Source organism: Acinonyx jubatus, chromosome D1, assembly GCF_027475565.1.
Source record: "Acinonyx jubatus isolate Ajub_Pintada_27869175 chromosome D1, VMU_Ajub_asm_v1.0, whole genome shotgun sequence".
Taxonomy (NCBI): Eukaryota; Metazoa; Chordata; class Mammalia; order Carnivora; family Felidae; genus Acinonyx; species Acinonyx jubatus.
Genome location: NC_069390.1, coordinates 90,331,574 through 90,348,443, shown reverse-complemented (window position 1 = coordinate 90,348,443; position 16,870 = coordinate 90,331,574). Strand labels below are relative to the sequence as shown.

The 16,870-nt window shown below is 46.6% G+C and overlaps 1 protein-coding gene across 12 annotated transcripts; it reads left to right on the top strand.

Annotated features, from left to right (window-relative positions):
• The first annotated feature begins 1,317 nt into the window (after positions 1-1,317).
• TIRAP (TIR domain containing adaptor protein) lies at positions 1,318-16,870 on the top strand. Of its 12 annotated transcripts, none has more exons than XR_008290580.1 (6): positions 1,686-1,898; positions 9,674-9,733; positions 12,304-12,459; positions 14,122-14,709; positions 15,277-15,400; positions 15,814-16,870. XR_008290580.1 is itself a non-coding variant. In XM_027036886.2 (6 exons), the coding sequence occupies exons 3-5, from the start codon at positions 12,396-12,398 to the stop codon at positions 15,349-15,351; spliced, it is 741 nt and encodes a 246-aa protein (XP_026892687.1). In that variant the 5' UTR covers positions 1,686-1,898; positions 9,674-9,733; positions 12,304-12,395; the 3' UTR covers positions 15,352-15,400; positions 15,814-16,870. The 12 variants fall into 12 exon arrangements, 11 of the variants coding, with proteins under 11 accessions (XP_053059879.1, XP_026892680.2, XP_026892687.1 ...); XM_027036886.2 differs by having other exon boundaries at positions 14,122-14,723; XM_053203904.1 differs by lacking the exons at positions 1,686-1,898; positions 15,277-15,400; positions 15,814-16,870 and adding exons at positions 1,318-1,455; positions 11,989-12,104 and having other exon boundaries at positions 14,122-14,882.

Sequence of the window (16,870 nt, the reverse complement as noted above, 5' to 3'; positions counted from 1 at the left end):
GACAGAGCATGAGCAGGGCAGGGGCAGAGAGAGAGGGAGACACGGAATCCGAAGCAGGCTCCGGGCTCTGAGCTGTCAGCACAGAGCCCGACATGGGGCTCGAACTCACAAACTGCGAGATCATGACCTGAGTCGAAGTCGGAGGCTTAGCCACCTGAGCCACCCAGGCGCCCCCACAGGTCTTTTTAAAGTTTATTTTGAGAGGGAGGGAGAGAGTGTGAGCAGGGGAGGGGCAGAGAGAGAGGGAGAGAGATCCACAGGGCTTTATTCAAGCTTGTAGGAGAGCATTCATTCCATCTATCAAACTGTACAAGAGTTGGGGCCCAAGCCTTCTTCACCTGTGTCCCAACACCAAGCTGTCCGTGTCTCCTGGAGTAACTCTGCTCTGCACCCGAGCCCGCGGGCCTCCGAGACTTTTCAGTCAAATGGGAGGGCTAACCCTCATCAGCCCAACTCCAGACAACACAAGGTTTGTAGGGAACAACACAGGGATTGTAGGGAAAGAGGCCAGAGGGGCAGGGTTAAGAAAGGATTTCCTTTGTAAGTTGCAGAATTGAGGCTTGCCACAAGAGGGGCGTTTGAGGATCGCAGCACGGAAAGGGGGGACCCCGCGGGTGGAGGGAACAGCAGAAATCAAGCACCCAGCAAGGAAAGCTGAGGTGAGTTTCATAAAGAGTAAAAGAAACCCAGAAGCCCTTCCTGTACCGCCTACCTACTTTATCTCATGGACTCCTCCCCACAGCACCAGGAACCAGATCCTAAAATTCGATGATGAGTAAAGTGAGCCTCCGCAGGCTGCACACTTCCAAGGTCGGAGGGCTAGTAAGTGATGAGCTCTGGATGCGAACTCCAGCAATCTTACTCCAGAGCCCTCCTGCCCAGCCTTATACTACACTGCCTGCCGGGATTAGCCACTAATTCTCTCTGCTGGATGGTGAGAAAAGGAGGAAATCAGACTGAAAGGGAGATGGTGAATCTTCCACTGGCCCTGTTAAACTACCGGCATCCTCCAAGCATTTCGTGCGCACGGTTGTAGGAGTGTTTCCCAAACTGGCGTGCCATGGACCCCTGCTCAGGAAGACCCCGATATTTCTCCTACGGTGAAACAAGTTTGGGAAATGCTACATGTTGTGTTCCCTCCCCCACCCAAACCGGGTTCATCACGGTGCAAACGGGCAGGTAAAGAAATCCTGCACCCTGTTTAACCCCGGACTCGGCCAACGTCTTGCTCACCACATTTGTGCGGCAGCTCTGTCACCCTGCAGAGCAGCGCTCCTCGCGCCCTTTCGGGAATCGCAGTGGGGCGCAGCGCAGGGGCCAGCATCGGCTTCCCGCTTCGGCTTCGGTGTCCCGGGCGGCCCCCTTCGGCATCCGAGAGCCACGTTCCCAACCTACCGTGCGGCCTCTGGACAAGTTCAAGCTCCGCTTTTCTTAACTGTAGAAAAGGAAAAAAAGGTATGGGATCTTGCCTTGCAGGGTGTCAAGAGGACGAAATGCGTGGAACACGGGTTTCTTTTCCTTCTCCCCGACGCGGGACAGTGTCGCGGCGGGTTTCCGGGGGACGCGGGAGGACAGCCTCTTCTCCGGGTTTCCGCCCGGTTGCGGGCTCCGGAGCTCCCAGGGCCCCGCCGGCGGGCAGCAGGGAGACGCGGCTCCCGGGCCGGGTGACGCGGCGGCGGGAGCTCCTCGCAGAGTCAGGGCGCGGGCCGGGGAGGAGGAGGGGCCGCGGGCCGGGCCGCCTCGCCGCTTCCGGCGGAGCCGGGGGAACCGGGCAGGCGGTCGGCGGCCAGGGGCCTGCGCGCCGCACTTCCCCTCGCCGGGGGCGGCCGGCACCGCGCGGGAGCCGGAGCCAGCCTCTCCGCCAGCACCGCGGCGGGGTCGCCGCCACCCACGCGCTGGTGAGCGCTCGCGGGGACGCGGGGACGGGGGCGGCGCCGGGTGGGGGTCACCGCGGGTGGTGGGCGGGGCGGAGGAGGGTCCCCGGGGACTGCGGGGGCCCCTGCGCCGGGACCGGCCCTGTCCCTGTCCCTTGGCCGGGACGCCGCTTTCCTCTCTCCTGCTCCCTTTTCCTGGCTGCTTCCAGCACCCCGAATACGGAAACTGGGTGAGCAGGCTCTCCGAGAAAGTTGTCACCTTCTCCGTCGCAAAGGAGCTCGTGCAGGGAACCTCCCCCCACCCCCACCCCCACCCCCGCGCCCTTTAGTTTGTGTTGAACAGCCCGGCTCGGTCAGGTTGTTTCCATCTTTAACTGTAGAGAGAGGGTCTCTACCACGGTCTCCTCGCATCCTTCTTTGCTCTTCTGATGGGTCTGTGTGTGGGTGTTCCAGCGAGGAGATGGCTTTAGTTAGGGTTCATGACCTACGGAGGCCTTTCGTGAACATCTGTCAAGGACTGGGATACCTGTGCAGTGCTGGAGTGACAGCATTGGACAGGAAAGGTTCAGCCCTGTCGGATCCCTGGAGACGGGTAAATTAGAAATTACGACTCGCCCTGCTAAGTGCCACCAAGAGAGAGGGGCAGCCCAGAGTACTCTGGTAGCTAGGACACCTAAGCTGGGGGGCACCTAGGGTCAGGATTCACTGGCTGTCGGAGACAGTTGCATCTAGTTTGGTTGTTTGTGTTTTAAGCATTATTATTTTTTAATGTTTGTTTATTTCTGAGAAGGGGAGGGGCAGAGACTGAAAGGGTCAGGGGATCAGAAGCCGGCTCTGTGCTGACAACAGAAGTCAGACACTTAACGGCTTAACCGACTGAGCCACCAGGAGCCCGGTTTGTTGTTGGTTTGTTTGTTTTTTAACTTAAAAAATATATATATTGCAGCGCGACCTTACAGCTTACCCAGTTTTCACACAGTGGATTTCCTGTGGAACCTGCATCCAGAATAAATAAAATACCACTAGCACTCCAGAAGCCCTCAATGTCCACTTCCCACGGCTACTTTCGTCTAAGGGCAACTATTATCCTGGCTTCTCACATCATAAAATCGTTTTACTTGGTTTTGAACTTTTGACACGTGGACAGTATGTGAGATGCAGCCGTGTTGCATTTAGCAGTAATTCATTTACTCTCAACTGATGCATAATTTTGCACTGTACAGAGAGAGCACAATTTATTTCTACTTTCTGCTGGACACTTGGATGGACGGACACGGGTTGTTTCCCGTTCGGGTTGTTTTTTTTATTTTTTGAAATAGTGCCACGAGGCATTCTTGTACTTGTCTTCAGGTGAACATAAGCAGTTCTGATAGGAATGTTCTTAAGTGTGGAATTGCTGGGTGTGTTCAGCTTTAGCATAGTTTCGTGCCAAATGGTTTTCCAAAGCGGTTGTACGAATTTACACTCCCATCTGCAGTGTGAGTTCCTATTCCTCCACACCTTCACCAATACGTGATATGGTCCCTCTTTTTCATTGTAGCCACTCTGCTCAGTGCATGGGCCGTGGTATTGCACTGAGGTATTAATTTGCATTCCTCTTATGACTAATGAATCTGCGTCTTTTCATGTGTCTGCTGGGCATTTGGATAGCCTTTTTGCAAAGTGTTCAATTCTTCTACCCATTTTGTCAGTAGATTGTCTCTGTTTCTTCCTAGTTTGTAAGACTTCTTAAATATTCTGGATATGAAATATTTATGGCATATGTATTTTTTTAATGTTTATTTATTTTTGAGACAATGCGAGAGACAGAGTGCAAGCAGCGGAGGGGCAGACAGAGGGAGACACAGAATTTGAAGTGGGCTCCAGGCTCTGAGCTGTCAGCCCACAGCCCGACACGGGGCTCGAACTCACGAACCGTGAGATCATGACCTGAGCTGAAGTCGGATGCTTAACCGACTGAGCCACTCAGGCGCCCCTATGGCATATGTATTTTTATAATATCTTCTCTCTCTCTCAGGAGGTTGCCTTTTCACTCTTTTAATGATATCTTTTGATGAACAGAAGTTCAGTTTAATGTTGCCCAGTGTATCCTTTTTTTTTTTTTTTCTGGATGGTTGTATTATTTATGGCCAGTTGAAAAACTCTTTACTTACCCAAGGGGTGGTGGGTGGGAAGAATGAGTGAAGGTAGTCAGAAGGTACAAACTCAGTTATAAAATAAATAAATCCTGGGGATGTAAATTTACGCCATAGTTACTAGAGTCAAAAAAACTATTGCATATTTGAAGGTTGCTAAGAGAGTGGATTTATTCTCGTTACAAGAAAAAAATGTGTAATTATGTAGTGATGGATGTTAGCTAGATTTATTGCGGTGACCATTTCATAATATATACATACGTTGGATCATCATGTTGTGCATCTGAAACTATTATGTTATATGTCAATTATATCTCAATTTTTTTTAAATTTATTTTTGAGAGAGAGACAGAGAGAGCTTGTGGAGGAGGGGCAGAGAGCGGGAGAGACAGAGGATCCAAAGCGAGCTCTTCATGCCAGCAGAGAGCCTGATGCAGGGCTCGAACTCACGAACCGTGAGATCATGACTCCAGCCAAAGTCGGACGCTCAACTGACTGAGCCACCCAGCTGCCCCCATGACAATTTTAAATAAATCAGAAGATAAAGTCAGGAAGATAATTTCCTATATTCTCCTCTGAAAGTTTTATGGTTATTCTCACTTCTATCTACTTGAAATTAAGTTTTTTGTGTGCTGTGAAATAGGGTCAAATTTATTTTTTTCTACAAGGCTATCAAAATTGATGCAGCACCATCTGTTAAAAAGACAATTTTCCCCACTGCATGGCGGTGTCAGCCTTGTCATAAATCAGGAGACGGTAGAGATATGGGTCTGTTTCTGGACACCCTGTTCTTCCATCGTCTGCCTGTCCTTGTGCACATTAGCACGCTGCCTTAATGGTTGCTTTATAATCTCTATTACTCTGGTGGTGGAAGCTCTCAGCATTGCTCTTCTTTAAGATCTTAGGTATTTTTTATTTAACTACTCCTCCCAAAGCCTTTTTAAGAAATATATAAAAAGCAGTCATTTTGTAAGCTCAATAGAGTACTAATGTAAAAGGGTATGTAATTGGCATAATTTGTAAACTGTATCCATCCACCGATTTACTGCTGACACAATCTATGTTACATTCAATGCCTGCATATTTACATCAGATCTACAGCAAAGTAAATACAAAATAAATTCACCTTATTTTAGTTAAAGTGGGCTTTAGTACCTATATGATATAGTTTCAAAACAAAGAGAATTTTTTAAAACTAAGAAACTGGTGTTTTCCCAAGACCGAATTGCTACTTTTTGCAAAAGACATTATTATGTTTCCCACTCATGTTTGATCAGTAAGATATGTTCCCACGTGGCTGAACTTCAGCTAAAGTTTTAGATTTGAATAACCAGTTAGAATACTTTTGACTTATAATTAAATTTTTAAAAACAGGTGCTTTTAAATGCACACACACGTGCGCACATATGTACTTTTTTGGCATTTTCAAGTCTTCCGAAATTACTGTTTAAAAATCAGTTTCCCAAGTTTTACACCCAGAGATCTAATTCAGTAGATTTGGGGTGGGGCACAGGAACTGGCATTTTAAACCATCATTGTATTTGTTTTCTGGGCTGGGTAACAAATTATTACAAGTTCAGCATTTTAAACCAACACTTATTTATTATCTGGTAGTTTCTGTGGGTCAAGGGCCCAGGCAAGGCTTGGCTGATTCTTCTGCTGGGGTCTCACCTGGCTTACCTCCAGGTTTTAGCTGGGGCCACAGTGCCACTGGGGATTCAAATGGGGAAAGATCCACTACCAAGCTCCCTCAGGTTGTTCTTTGTTGGCAGAATTCATCTCCTTGCGGTTCTAAGACTGCGGGTCTAAGGTTTTCTTGCTGGCTGTCACCTGGAGATCACTTCTCTTCTAGAGGTTAATTGTAGAGATCACTCAGCTTCTAGAGGCTGCCTGCAATTTCCTGGTAAATTCTTCAAAGTCAGAATGGGAGTCTCTCTCTAGTCTGCTAAGTTACGATTAAACACGCACACGTATGCACATACATAAGTATGACACAATATTCATATACATGCTACATTCACGTGTACATATTTTTAAATATATTTTTTTTAAGTAATCTCTACACCCAATGTGGGGCTCGAACTCATGACCCCAAGATTAAGAGCTGTACGCTCTACCGACTGAGCCAGCCAGGCACCTCACATGTACACATCTTATATGGTAAATATACGTAGTGTGTATATATGTACTTATAAATGCATATACAGACAGTACACATCATATATAAAGTAACTGCTCTATAAATCACTCTGAGAAACACAATATTGTGTCTATCAAGCTATTAACAATTTAGTTGAGCACTTTATTGTTTTTGTTTCTTTTTAGAGAGAGAGTGCAAGCAGGGAAGGAGGAGAGGGACAGAATCTTAAGCAGGCTCCACGCGTAGCGCAGAGACTGATGTGGGCTCGACGTGGGGCTTGACATGGGGCTCGACACACATACATGTGTGTGTGTGTTTAAGTGGGATCATGACCTGAGGCGAAATCAAGAGTTAGTTGCTCAACCGACTGAGCCACCCAGGTGCCCCGTTAAATTGAGCACTTTTAAGTGACAGTGTCCTTTAAGTCCTAACAAATCCTGCCCGACAAGTGTTTTAGCAAATGTTTGAGAAGCAAACTTAGCCTTTGAAACCGATATTCTTTATTTAAAGTCCAAATCAAGTGAAATGTGATGATCATTTATTCATCAAAGAAGTGAAAAACTCAAACAATTTAAACCTTTAAACAGACCAGTCTTAAGATTCGACGCTTGCTCCATTCACGGCCTGACATACAATCAAGGATAGTGCAGTAGTTTCCAACTGCTCTGTAACAAATCACCAAAAACGTAGTGGCTTAATACAACATACATTTATTAGCTTACAGTGGCGGCAATCAGAAGTCTAAAATGGATCGGCAGGGCTATGTTCTTCTGGAGGCTCTAGAGAAAAATCCATGTACTTGCCTTTTCCACTTCTAAAGGCTGCCTGCATTCTCCGCCCATGGCCCCATGTCACACAGACCTCTGCTTCTGTTGTCACTTGTCCTCTAACCCTCCCCCCACTCCTGCCTTCCTCTTATAAGGACCCTTGTGATAACATTCGGCCTTCCCCTCTAGGGTCATCCAGGATACTCTTCACATCTCAAGATCCTTTTTTTTTTTTTTAATGTTTATTTATTTATTTTGAAAGAGAGAGGGGGAGAGAGAGAGAGAGAGAGAGAGAAAGAGAGAGAGAGAGAGAGAGGGAGCAAGCAAGAGAGGGGCAGAGAGAGAGAATCCCAAGTAGCCTCTGCACCATTAGCACAGAGCCCAATGCAGGGCTCTGATCTCACCAACGGAGATCATGACTTGAGCTAAAATCAAGAGTCAGATGCATAACCAACTGAGCCACCCAGGCACCCCTCAAGATCCTTAATCTAATCTGCAAAATCTATTTTTGCCATGTAAGGTAGCATATTCCCTGGTTCTAAGGACTCGGATGTGGACATCTTTCGGGGACCATTATCCTGTCCACCATAGAAAGTGAGTCCAGCCTAACAGAAATGTAAGATACATATCGTAATCATATGTCTTCCTATGTTTCAGTACATTCCCTATACCAATAGATATTGGAGACCCAATAGGGTATTGGATAATACTTAATACACTTTGTATTTTGTACAGTGAAACTTCATATTTTTCCTCACATAACACATTCTACATATAATGTTGTAAAAGGATTCTAAGAAACACTAAAGGGAAGGGGGGCTGGGTGGCTCAGTCGGTTAAGCACCCGACTCTTGACCTCAGCTCCCGTCATGAGCTCATGTTTTTTTGTTGAGTTCAGGCCCTGCATCAGGCTCTGCATGGCCACCGTGGAGCCTGCTTGGGATTCCCTCTCTCCCTCCCTCCCTCTCTCTCTGCTTCCCCCTTGCTCATATGCTCTCTCAAAATAAATAAATAAACTTAAAAAAATAAAAACCACTAAAGATATAATACCGTTGCTTTTTTAAAAGAAGTTTTCACTAATTTTTTTTATCAAGACTTTGTAATTATCTACAAGGTAGGTACTTAGGTGTCTATCCTTTTGTGAATTTTGTAAAAAGCACAAGGGAAAGTGACTACATGTAAGACAATACAACCAGTCCCTAAACAGACAGAGCTAGTGATTAGACCCTCCTTTTGGAGATTTGGGTTCGTTATCTGCTCATCTGTTTGACAACGATGTCTCCTCTATCTCAATATATATTACTAGTACTAAATCTTGTAAAGATTAAAGCATATTTAAGTGTGATAGCCTCACCACTTCAGCTGCACAAGAACTGAAAGATAACAAGAAAGGTGTAGTGGGGAGTTAGATTCCAGGAAGTAGACAGTGTATAGGGTTAAGGGAACTTGTCTGCCATCTTGCTGAATTATCCTGTGTCAAAGATGCTGTTATTTCCTGTGTTTAAACTTGTCCATAACATTAGTCAAAGGGCTTGTACCAACCCACTTACAGTGGCATATGCGGTTGGGCAATTGGATTTCTTAACCAAGCAATGAAAAAAAGGCAATTACCAAAAATCAGCATGTATGGCCAAGTCATGTCATAACATGAGAAACTGAAACTTTTAAATCTACATGTGTTAAGATTAAAGCATTATGTTAATTTCTAACCTTTAAGCTATCACTAAAAATATCAAATGATTCTCTAGTTTACAAGTCTATCGAGGCCACATAATGAATTTTAAAATTAAAACAAAATTGACAAACTGTTGAAATGATATAAAAGCCCAGAGACATTTTGTCTACTACTGCGGGAGAGAAAGCACATCTGGATTGGTTGAAATGAAGATGTTGCGGGACAGCAACCCCAGACCTGGAAAAGGACTTCAAAATCAGTGGCCATCAGGCACTGCCTTAACCTCAGTGCACCACTGAGGCTCTCTGAAATCCAAAGAATATGAGGTAGCAAAAGAACCACATATACATGCCAGACTTCACCTTTTTTGTGTCCCCTTGGCTAGCTTAGCAGCCAACTGCTCTTCTGTTTCGGTATGTCTCTGGTTCCTGTGCCCATTCCACTTCTTCTTTCTGCCCCTCTTGCCGCAGGCGTTAAGTTCTCCCTCTCTTTTTTGAACTTTGATACAGTTTCATGAATCATCAGTATCTTGTCTGATAGTCATTGGCTTGGCATCAAGGTGTTCAGCATTTAGCAAGGAACAGAGCATCATCCTCAATATTGAATAACATCCGTTCAATTGGGAAACTTATCTTCTACTTTGTGTTTCATAGGACAAGTTCTCTTTGATTTCTCCAGGAGTCTGTTTTGACCTCTGCAGATAGGTTGGAGTGAGAAAGCAAGCCTCTGCTTTTTTGACAATCCCAGGAAACATTGAAGAGGTTATAAATCCTTTGCATATCCCTTTAAATTTAGAAGCAGACTGACAGTCCCACACCCCCCTCTCCCACTCCCTGCTGCAAATTCCAGAATTTGGATAACACTGATCTTAAGATTCGTTTGGGGAAAATTGATTACATTACTAAGTCTTCTAAACTGTGAACATCATGTATCCCTCCAATATCTAGATTGTTTTAAATACATGCTAACCCACACTATTTTCTGAACATTCTATGCCATGAACCATTAGCACTTTACATAAATTGTCTCATGTGGTCTTCACAATAAAGCTGAGCAGTTCTAGTTTTATTTTCATTTCACAGATGGAGAAGCCGAAGCTTAGCAAGATTAAGTATCTTGCCAAAGGCCACAGTTAATAAGAGGTAAGCATCCAGGCACTCTACCTGCAGAGTCTGTAGACTTCACACTATGCGACTCCCCACAGGGAGTGGGGAAGCAGCGGGGAGGAAGCAGGGAGGAAGCAGGGGGGAGAGAAGGAGGCATGGGTGTTTGGATGGATAGGTGGAAGGAGGGAGTCATTCAAGGGAAGGCAGACTGGCGGAAAAGTCTCCCAAGGTTTCTTGCATGTGCTCTTTCTCTGTTCTTCAGCATCTGCCTGCCTGGATGCATAATTACTTGTCCAAATAGCACCTGTCCTTCTCCCGTTTCAGCACTGGCACAGGAAGTTCTTGTTTGTAAAACTTACTTCTCCTTCTATTTTGAATGTTAGCCTTGCTGGATAGAGTATTCTTGGCTGCAGATTTTTCCCACTCAGCTCTTTGAATATATCATACCTTCTGGCTTGCAGAGTTTTTGCTGAAAAATCTGCTGCTAGCCTTATGGGTTTTCCCTTATAAGTAACCATCTTCTTTTGTCTTGCTGCTTTTAAGATTTTTTCCTTATTGCTATATTTTGCCAGTTCAATTACAACATGCCTTGGTTGATTTTGTTGGGGATTTTGTTGGGGATTCTCTCTGCCTCCTGGATATGGATATCTGTTTCCTGCTCCAGATGAGGGAAGTTTTCAGCTACTATTTCTTCAAATATATTTTCTGCTTCCTTTTCTCTCTCTTCTCCCTCTGGGATCCCTATTATATGAATGTTATTATGTTTGATGAAGTCACTGAGATCCCTAAGTCTGTTCTTGTTTTGCATAATCCTTTTCTCTCTTGTGTTCAGCTGATTACTTTCTACTACTTTATCTTCTAGGTCACTAGTTTGTTCTTTTGCTTCTTCCATTCTGCCGTTCATTGCATCAAGCGTGTTTTCAATCTCATTTATTGCACTTTTTAAAATATCTGATTCTTTTTTAACTCTCTTCTCTCTGTGGTAAGGGTCTCTTTGAAGTTTTCCATTTTCTCCTCAAGTCTACCAAGCACTCTTATGAGCATTACTTTAAATTCCCCATTAAACAGGTTACTTATACCTGTTTTTCTTAGATTTCTGGCTCTGGCCTTATTTTGTTCTTTCATTGGGGATAAATTCCTCCATTTTCACATTTTGTCTAAGTCTCTGCCTTCTTCTCTGTGTTAGAAGAGCAGGTTATGTCTGCTGCTCCTGAAAGCAATGGCCTTGTGTAGAAGAGGTCATGGAGTGCCCAGGGCCTGGGGCTTCAGGGAGGGTCTCTGGTGTGTGCTACATGCACTCTGCTGCTGTGTTTTGGCTGCTCTGTCCTTCAGGCCAGTTGTCTGCAGAAGCTCTCCTTGCCTGCAGTGGGCAGTGTTTGGTCCTGATCTGAGCATGGTAAGTTTTAACTAGGTCTGCTTGTTAAATGAGACCTGATACTACTTCTAATAGAGCCGAAGCCCGGCAGAACTCTCTGGTCAGGAGATGTGGTGTGGGCAAGGGTTTGTGTTGGTCTTCTGGGACAGGGGCCCTCTGCCCCCTGTGCTGGGACTGAGTCATGCTTGCTGGAGTGGGGCAGTCCCACCAGACAGCAAGGGAGGAGCAGGAGAGCGGGGCTAGGCATAAGCAGGTTAGGCAGCCAGTGTCCCTCTGGGCTGCCTCCCCCAGTGGTTCCCTGTTTACGCTGAGGTAAGGGGGAGGGGGGAGGAGGAGGGAAATGGTGCTGGCTGGCTCCTTTGTTCCAGGAAAGTTCTCTGTGAACTGCCTCTCAGGAGGAGAAGAGCAATGATCTCTCTTGTGTGCCCCAGGCCCTCTTCAGATCACTTTTCCCTATTGCTCTCCTGCTTCCTTGCCCACTGGGAGCAGGGAAGCGCCCTCTGGCTCTATCCCAGCCAAGCCCTCCAACCTTTACAACTCCAGCCTTTAAGCCCTGCTGGTTGCAAAATCTCATGAAATTCAGCTCCTCTTGCTTCAGTAGCCAATGGCTTTGGGGAAACGTTCAACTTGTCTCCTGACACTCATCTCCTAGAACTTCTCTCTCTCACACGGTTCTCCGTGACTGCAGCTCCCTCCCCTCTGCAGCAGCCAGGATCCCTTCCCTCCCACCCCAAACCACATCTCCATGCTTCCTACCTTCTTCTTGTGGCCTTTTCTCCCCCTTTAGTTGTGGAGTTTGCTCTGCCAGTCTTCAGGTTGATTTCTGGGGTATTTAGGATGACCTGAGAGTTATGTGTTCCTATGAGCCCAGGGTCCTCCTCCTCCCATGCCATCTTTCCCTGCTCTTCCAACACAGGAAGTCCTTACCATGGCGGCTTCGTGCCAGCCACCCTTCCCCACATCCCCAGGGTGCTCCTGGCCAGAGGCAGCACAGGACAATCCCTCAACTGGTCATGCTGAACTCCTTACTCTGTAAGTCTCACCACATCACACAGATCTGGGTTTTTTTTGGAAGCCAGTTCCAGTCACAGTGGTGGATAAGGGATAGGGATGAGGGCTAGAGAGATTGAGCCTCTGTCGGGCATTAGGAGAGAACATCTAGAGCCCACACGCTGGGACTAGGAGTAAGGTAAGACCAGTTTTTGTGATCCTCTCTCTCTGTCTCTTATAGGATGGCTGTTCCATAAGATCAAGACTGAGTCCCCTCCCTTCTCCCACTTTACCAATGCCTGGTCTCATGGGGTTAGTTTTGAGCCCAACACTATGGCATCATCAACCTCCTCAGCTCCTCGCTCCCGGTCCAGGAAGCCTCTGGGCAAGATGGCTGGTGAGTGGAAATAGACTCCTAATTGTGTTCTTGTTCACAGCTATGAGTGTTAGCGAGGTGGAAGGCTGCCTGGGCCAAATGCAGCAGGAAATGCTAGGGAGGCTGAAGATAGAGGCCTCCTGCCTTGACCTCAGAGCCCAGAAGCTTTGTGGTGAGTGAGGAGAGAGGCACGCATCATAGAACATTCAGTCCTATGGGCTCACAGCTTTTGCATGCGTGCTGGGCTCATTTCCTAGCCTGGAAACCATTGTGCTGAGTACCTACCATCATGTTTCTGTCATCTAAGTCTTTCAGAACCTATCAGAAGAAGGAGCCAGGCAGAGTGAGAAAACAAATCTCCAGAACATTAAACTTTCTGTCCCTATGAAAAGCTGGAGGGGTGCCTGGGTGGCTCAGTTGGTTGAGCGTCTCCCTTCGGCTTAGGTCATGATCTCGCAGTTTGCAAGTTTGAGCCCCACGTTGGGCCACAGCTCAGAGCCTGGAGCTTGCTTCAGATTCTGTGTCTCCTGCTCTCTCTGTCCCTTCCCTGCTCTTGCTCTGTCTCTCAAAAATAAACAAACATTAAAAAATAATTTTTTTTAAAGAGTCTGGAGAAGCTGAGCTGAAATCATTATGGAATACTTACAATATCCCAGACACGGCATTATCTCCATTAATCTTCAACAGCAATTAAAATGAACCCATTTTCCAGGTGAGGAAATGGAGACAGAGACTGACTTGCGTAGGGTCATGTAGAAAGCAAGCAGTAGGTCCACAATCAAATCTACGCCTGGCTCCGAAGTGTAGGTTGTGAATCACTAAGCTCTCTGCTCTTCAGGAGCTCTGAGTAGTAATCCTCTCCCATGCTTTTGTTTTACCACTTAGCAACAACACTCTGGGATTCCTCCGGGCCAGACAGATGCCAATCCCTCCCCTCTTTCCCTCCCATAACGGGTTGCCCACCTTAATCTAAATCCACCTCCCCTCAGTGCAGAGAGTGGGTTTGGGAACTGATTGATTCTTCCCAGCTTAACACAGCTCTACTTACAGACTAGCAGCAGACGGTTGGCTAGTCAGCGCTAGCGGGAAGTTCTGGGTAGCGTAAGTGGAGGGTACCAGAAATCGAAGGGCCTGGAATAGGGCAAAGCCATCTTTGCTAATCAGGTGGGTGAAACAGAGTTATTTCCTTTCCCTTTTTAATTTTCATATTGTTGTTATACAAAGGATTTTTTTTAATTTAGTTATTGAAGTATAATTAACATACATTATATTAGTTTCAAGTATACAACATAATGATTCAATATTTGTACATATTGCGAAACGATCACCAGAAGTCTCGTTAACATCCATTACCAGTGATAATTACAGAACTTTTCTTCTTGTGATGAGAACTTTTAAGGTTTCCTCTCTTGGCAACTTTCAAATATGGAAGACAGTATTATTCACTAGTCGGCATGCCGTTCATTACATTCTCATGACTTATAAAAGAGCCAGAGTTTTCGTGACTTCCAAAACGTTTGAAGATAATGGGACCTTAAAGCCAGTCCTGCAGGATGTACGAAATAGAGCAGTAGGTCTCTGAGAGCAATGTGGCACAGTGGCCAGAGCAGGGCGCTGGGCTGGGCTCTGTCCAGGGCAGCCTGGTGAGAATACCAAGCCTGAGTGGTGTTTCTCTCCCCACAGACTGGTTCAGGCAGGCCCTGTCGAAGAAGCCCAAGAAGATACTGGAATCCTCAGACGGCCCCTCCAGTGACGTCTCACAGCCGAGCTCCCAGGACCACCCCCCACGCCTGGGCCTCAGCTCAACCTCGTCTCCAACACACGTGGTCGCCAGCAGCAGTGGCAGCAGCAGCGGCAGCAGCGGCCGCTGGAGCAAGGACTACGATGTCTGTGTGTGCCACAGCGAGGAGGACCTGGCAGCCGCCCAGGAGCTGGTCTCCTACCTAGAAGGCAGCACTGCCAGCCTGCGCTGCTTCCTGCAGCTGCGGGATGCAACCCCAGGCGGCGCCATCGTGTCCGAGCTGTGCCAGGCACTGAGCAACAGTCACTGCCGCGTGCTGCTCATCACCCCAGGCTTCCTGCAGGACCCGTGGTGCAAGTACCAGATGCTGCAGGCCCTGAGTGAGGCTCCCGGGGCGGAGGGCCGCACCATCCCCCTGATGTCAGGCCTCGCCAGAGCCGCCTACCCCGCTGAGCTCCGGTTCATGTACTTCGTGGACGGCCGGGGCCCCGACGGTGGCTTTCGCCAAGTCAAGGAAGCTGTCATGCGTTGTAAGCTATTAGGGGTAAGGGAGAATGGGAAGGTGGCTTCAGCCACAGCATCTGATCGGCTTCGGCTTTTAGGAGACAGTCACTGTAGCCCAGTAGCTCAAGATGCAGGCTGTGGAAAAGGCTGGAAGTTATTCCAAGTCCTCTGTACTTGGGTTTCCCCACTGGTAAAGTGAGGACAGTATATACCTAAAGGAGTATATACACTAAACAAGTGTTCAGACTATGGCCTGGCGCATGTAAAGTACTCATAACGGGCAGGGCCTAGCACCTGTCAAGTCTTCAGAAAATAGCCATTATCATTATAGGTATTAATAGTAGTAGGTATTAATGGTTTCTCTCTCTGAAGTCACGTTGGAGATGTTCCCCCAGGCCCAGGAAAATGCCAGGAGGGCCAGTGGTACAAAAAAATAGGAAAGAATTGTGTATCTGGGTGTGGGGACTTGCTATTATGGTGGGTTTGGAAAGTGAAATAGATAAAAGGTAGAAGTGGCAGGACCCACTGCGGGAAACAGATGCTGGGGTCTGGGAAGGGTGACAAGCCCTGCCATTCTGTTTGGTCTCTTTCAGATCTGCAGACCATCAGCTGACACTGCTATCACCACGGGACCCAGAAAGTTGGAGCAAAGCCGGAAATCGAGTTAGAGAGCCCAGGGTCTCACAGGGTCTTGGATTCCGGCAGCTGTGACGAGGTGTAAGGAACCAGTCTGTAGCACTTTGTATGTGATCCTGGGCTCAGATTGCCCATCAGGCACCCGTTACCAGGGACTCCCCCACGAAGGCCATGGGGAAGCTGGGGACTCCCCCCGAGGAAGGCATGAGGAAACTGGGGACTCCCCAGGAAGGCCATGGGGAAGCCAGAAATTGTAGGTGGTGGGAGGTGCTGATACCATGATGATCACCAGTGTTTTGCCTCCGGCCCAACTGGACACATGAAGCCCCGGCACATGCCTACATCTCCCCCTGGAAAGGTCACTTACCTGATTCATGGGCTAGAAGCCTACACCACATGCTTCAGAGGGGATGGTGTCCCCAGTTGCCTGGCATCAGGAGAAAGCAACAGGTACCGATCCTTCACACTCACACTACTGCCCTTCTCTTTCCCAGGGACGTTGTTCACTTCAGAAATCTACACGAAAGATGCATTCAGCGCTGTCCTGAATTTTTATTGCACGTGTCATTAAGACACATCTAGAAACCAGTCTGAATAGACAGGAGGTGGCAGGGAGCAGCAGGGGTGGAGGCAAGGAGAAGCTCAGACCCTGCACCTGGGTCAGAAGCCCACCCACCGATGCTCTGACTCATGGGGGCCTCATCAAAGGTCTGACTAGAAGCCAAGCTTTTACAAGCTTCTTTACGTCTGCACTGAGAGAGATGAGCTGTCTTCTTCCGGCAGATGACTGTGGGCCTTGTAGGACAAGGTTTCATTCACCTGTTCTCAATAAGTCTGTTTTTGAACCAAAATGAATTTCGAATACATTCCCCTGATGTGTACTTTTGTGCCACTCCTCTCACTTCTCCCTACCACGTCCCCTCCTTTTACTGGAAAAATTCATATATATATATATATATATATATATATATATATACACACACACACACACACACATATATATACGTATATATATGTGAGATATAATTAATATATTAACATTAGTTTCAGGTATAAAACATGATTTGACATTTGTATATATTGTGAAAACATTTTCTATTTTCATTATGCATTATTTTATTACGTACAAAAAGACTCAAGAATATAATGTACACTCCTGTATATTCCACTCAGCTTAAGAAGCCCAACCTTACAATCTCGATGGTACTCCCTTTGTGCCTTTAATTACATTCTCCTCCCTTTTCCCATCAGAAGCAATCACCCTTCTGAATTTTGAATTCATCATTGTTAGCTTTTCACGTATACATCCCTGAGAACATATTTACTTTTACATGGTTTTGTACTGTATCTAATGGTATTATAATGTTCGTATTCTACAAATTCTTTTTTTTTTTAACCATGTTAAGATTTATCCATGTGGATGCATGTAACTAACACCAGGAACTTCACTATGGTTCTATTATGTAAACATACCATGATTTAGTCACACATTCCTTTACAAACAGACATTTGGTTGTTTGCCATTTGTTGCTAGTAAAAACAATGAGTTTA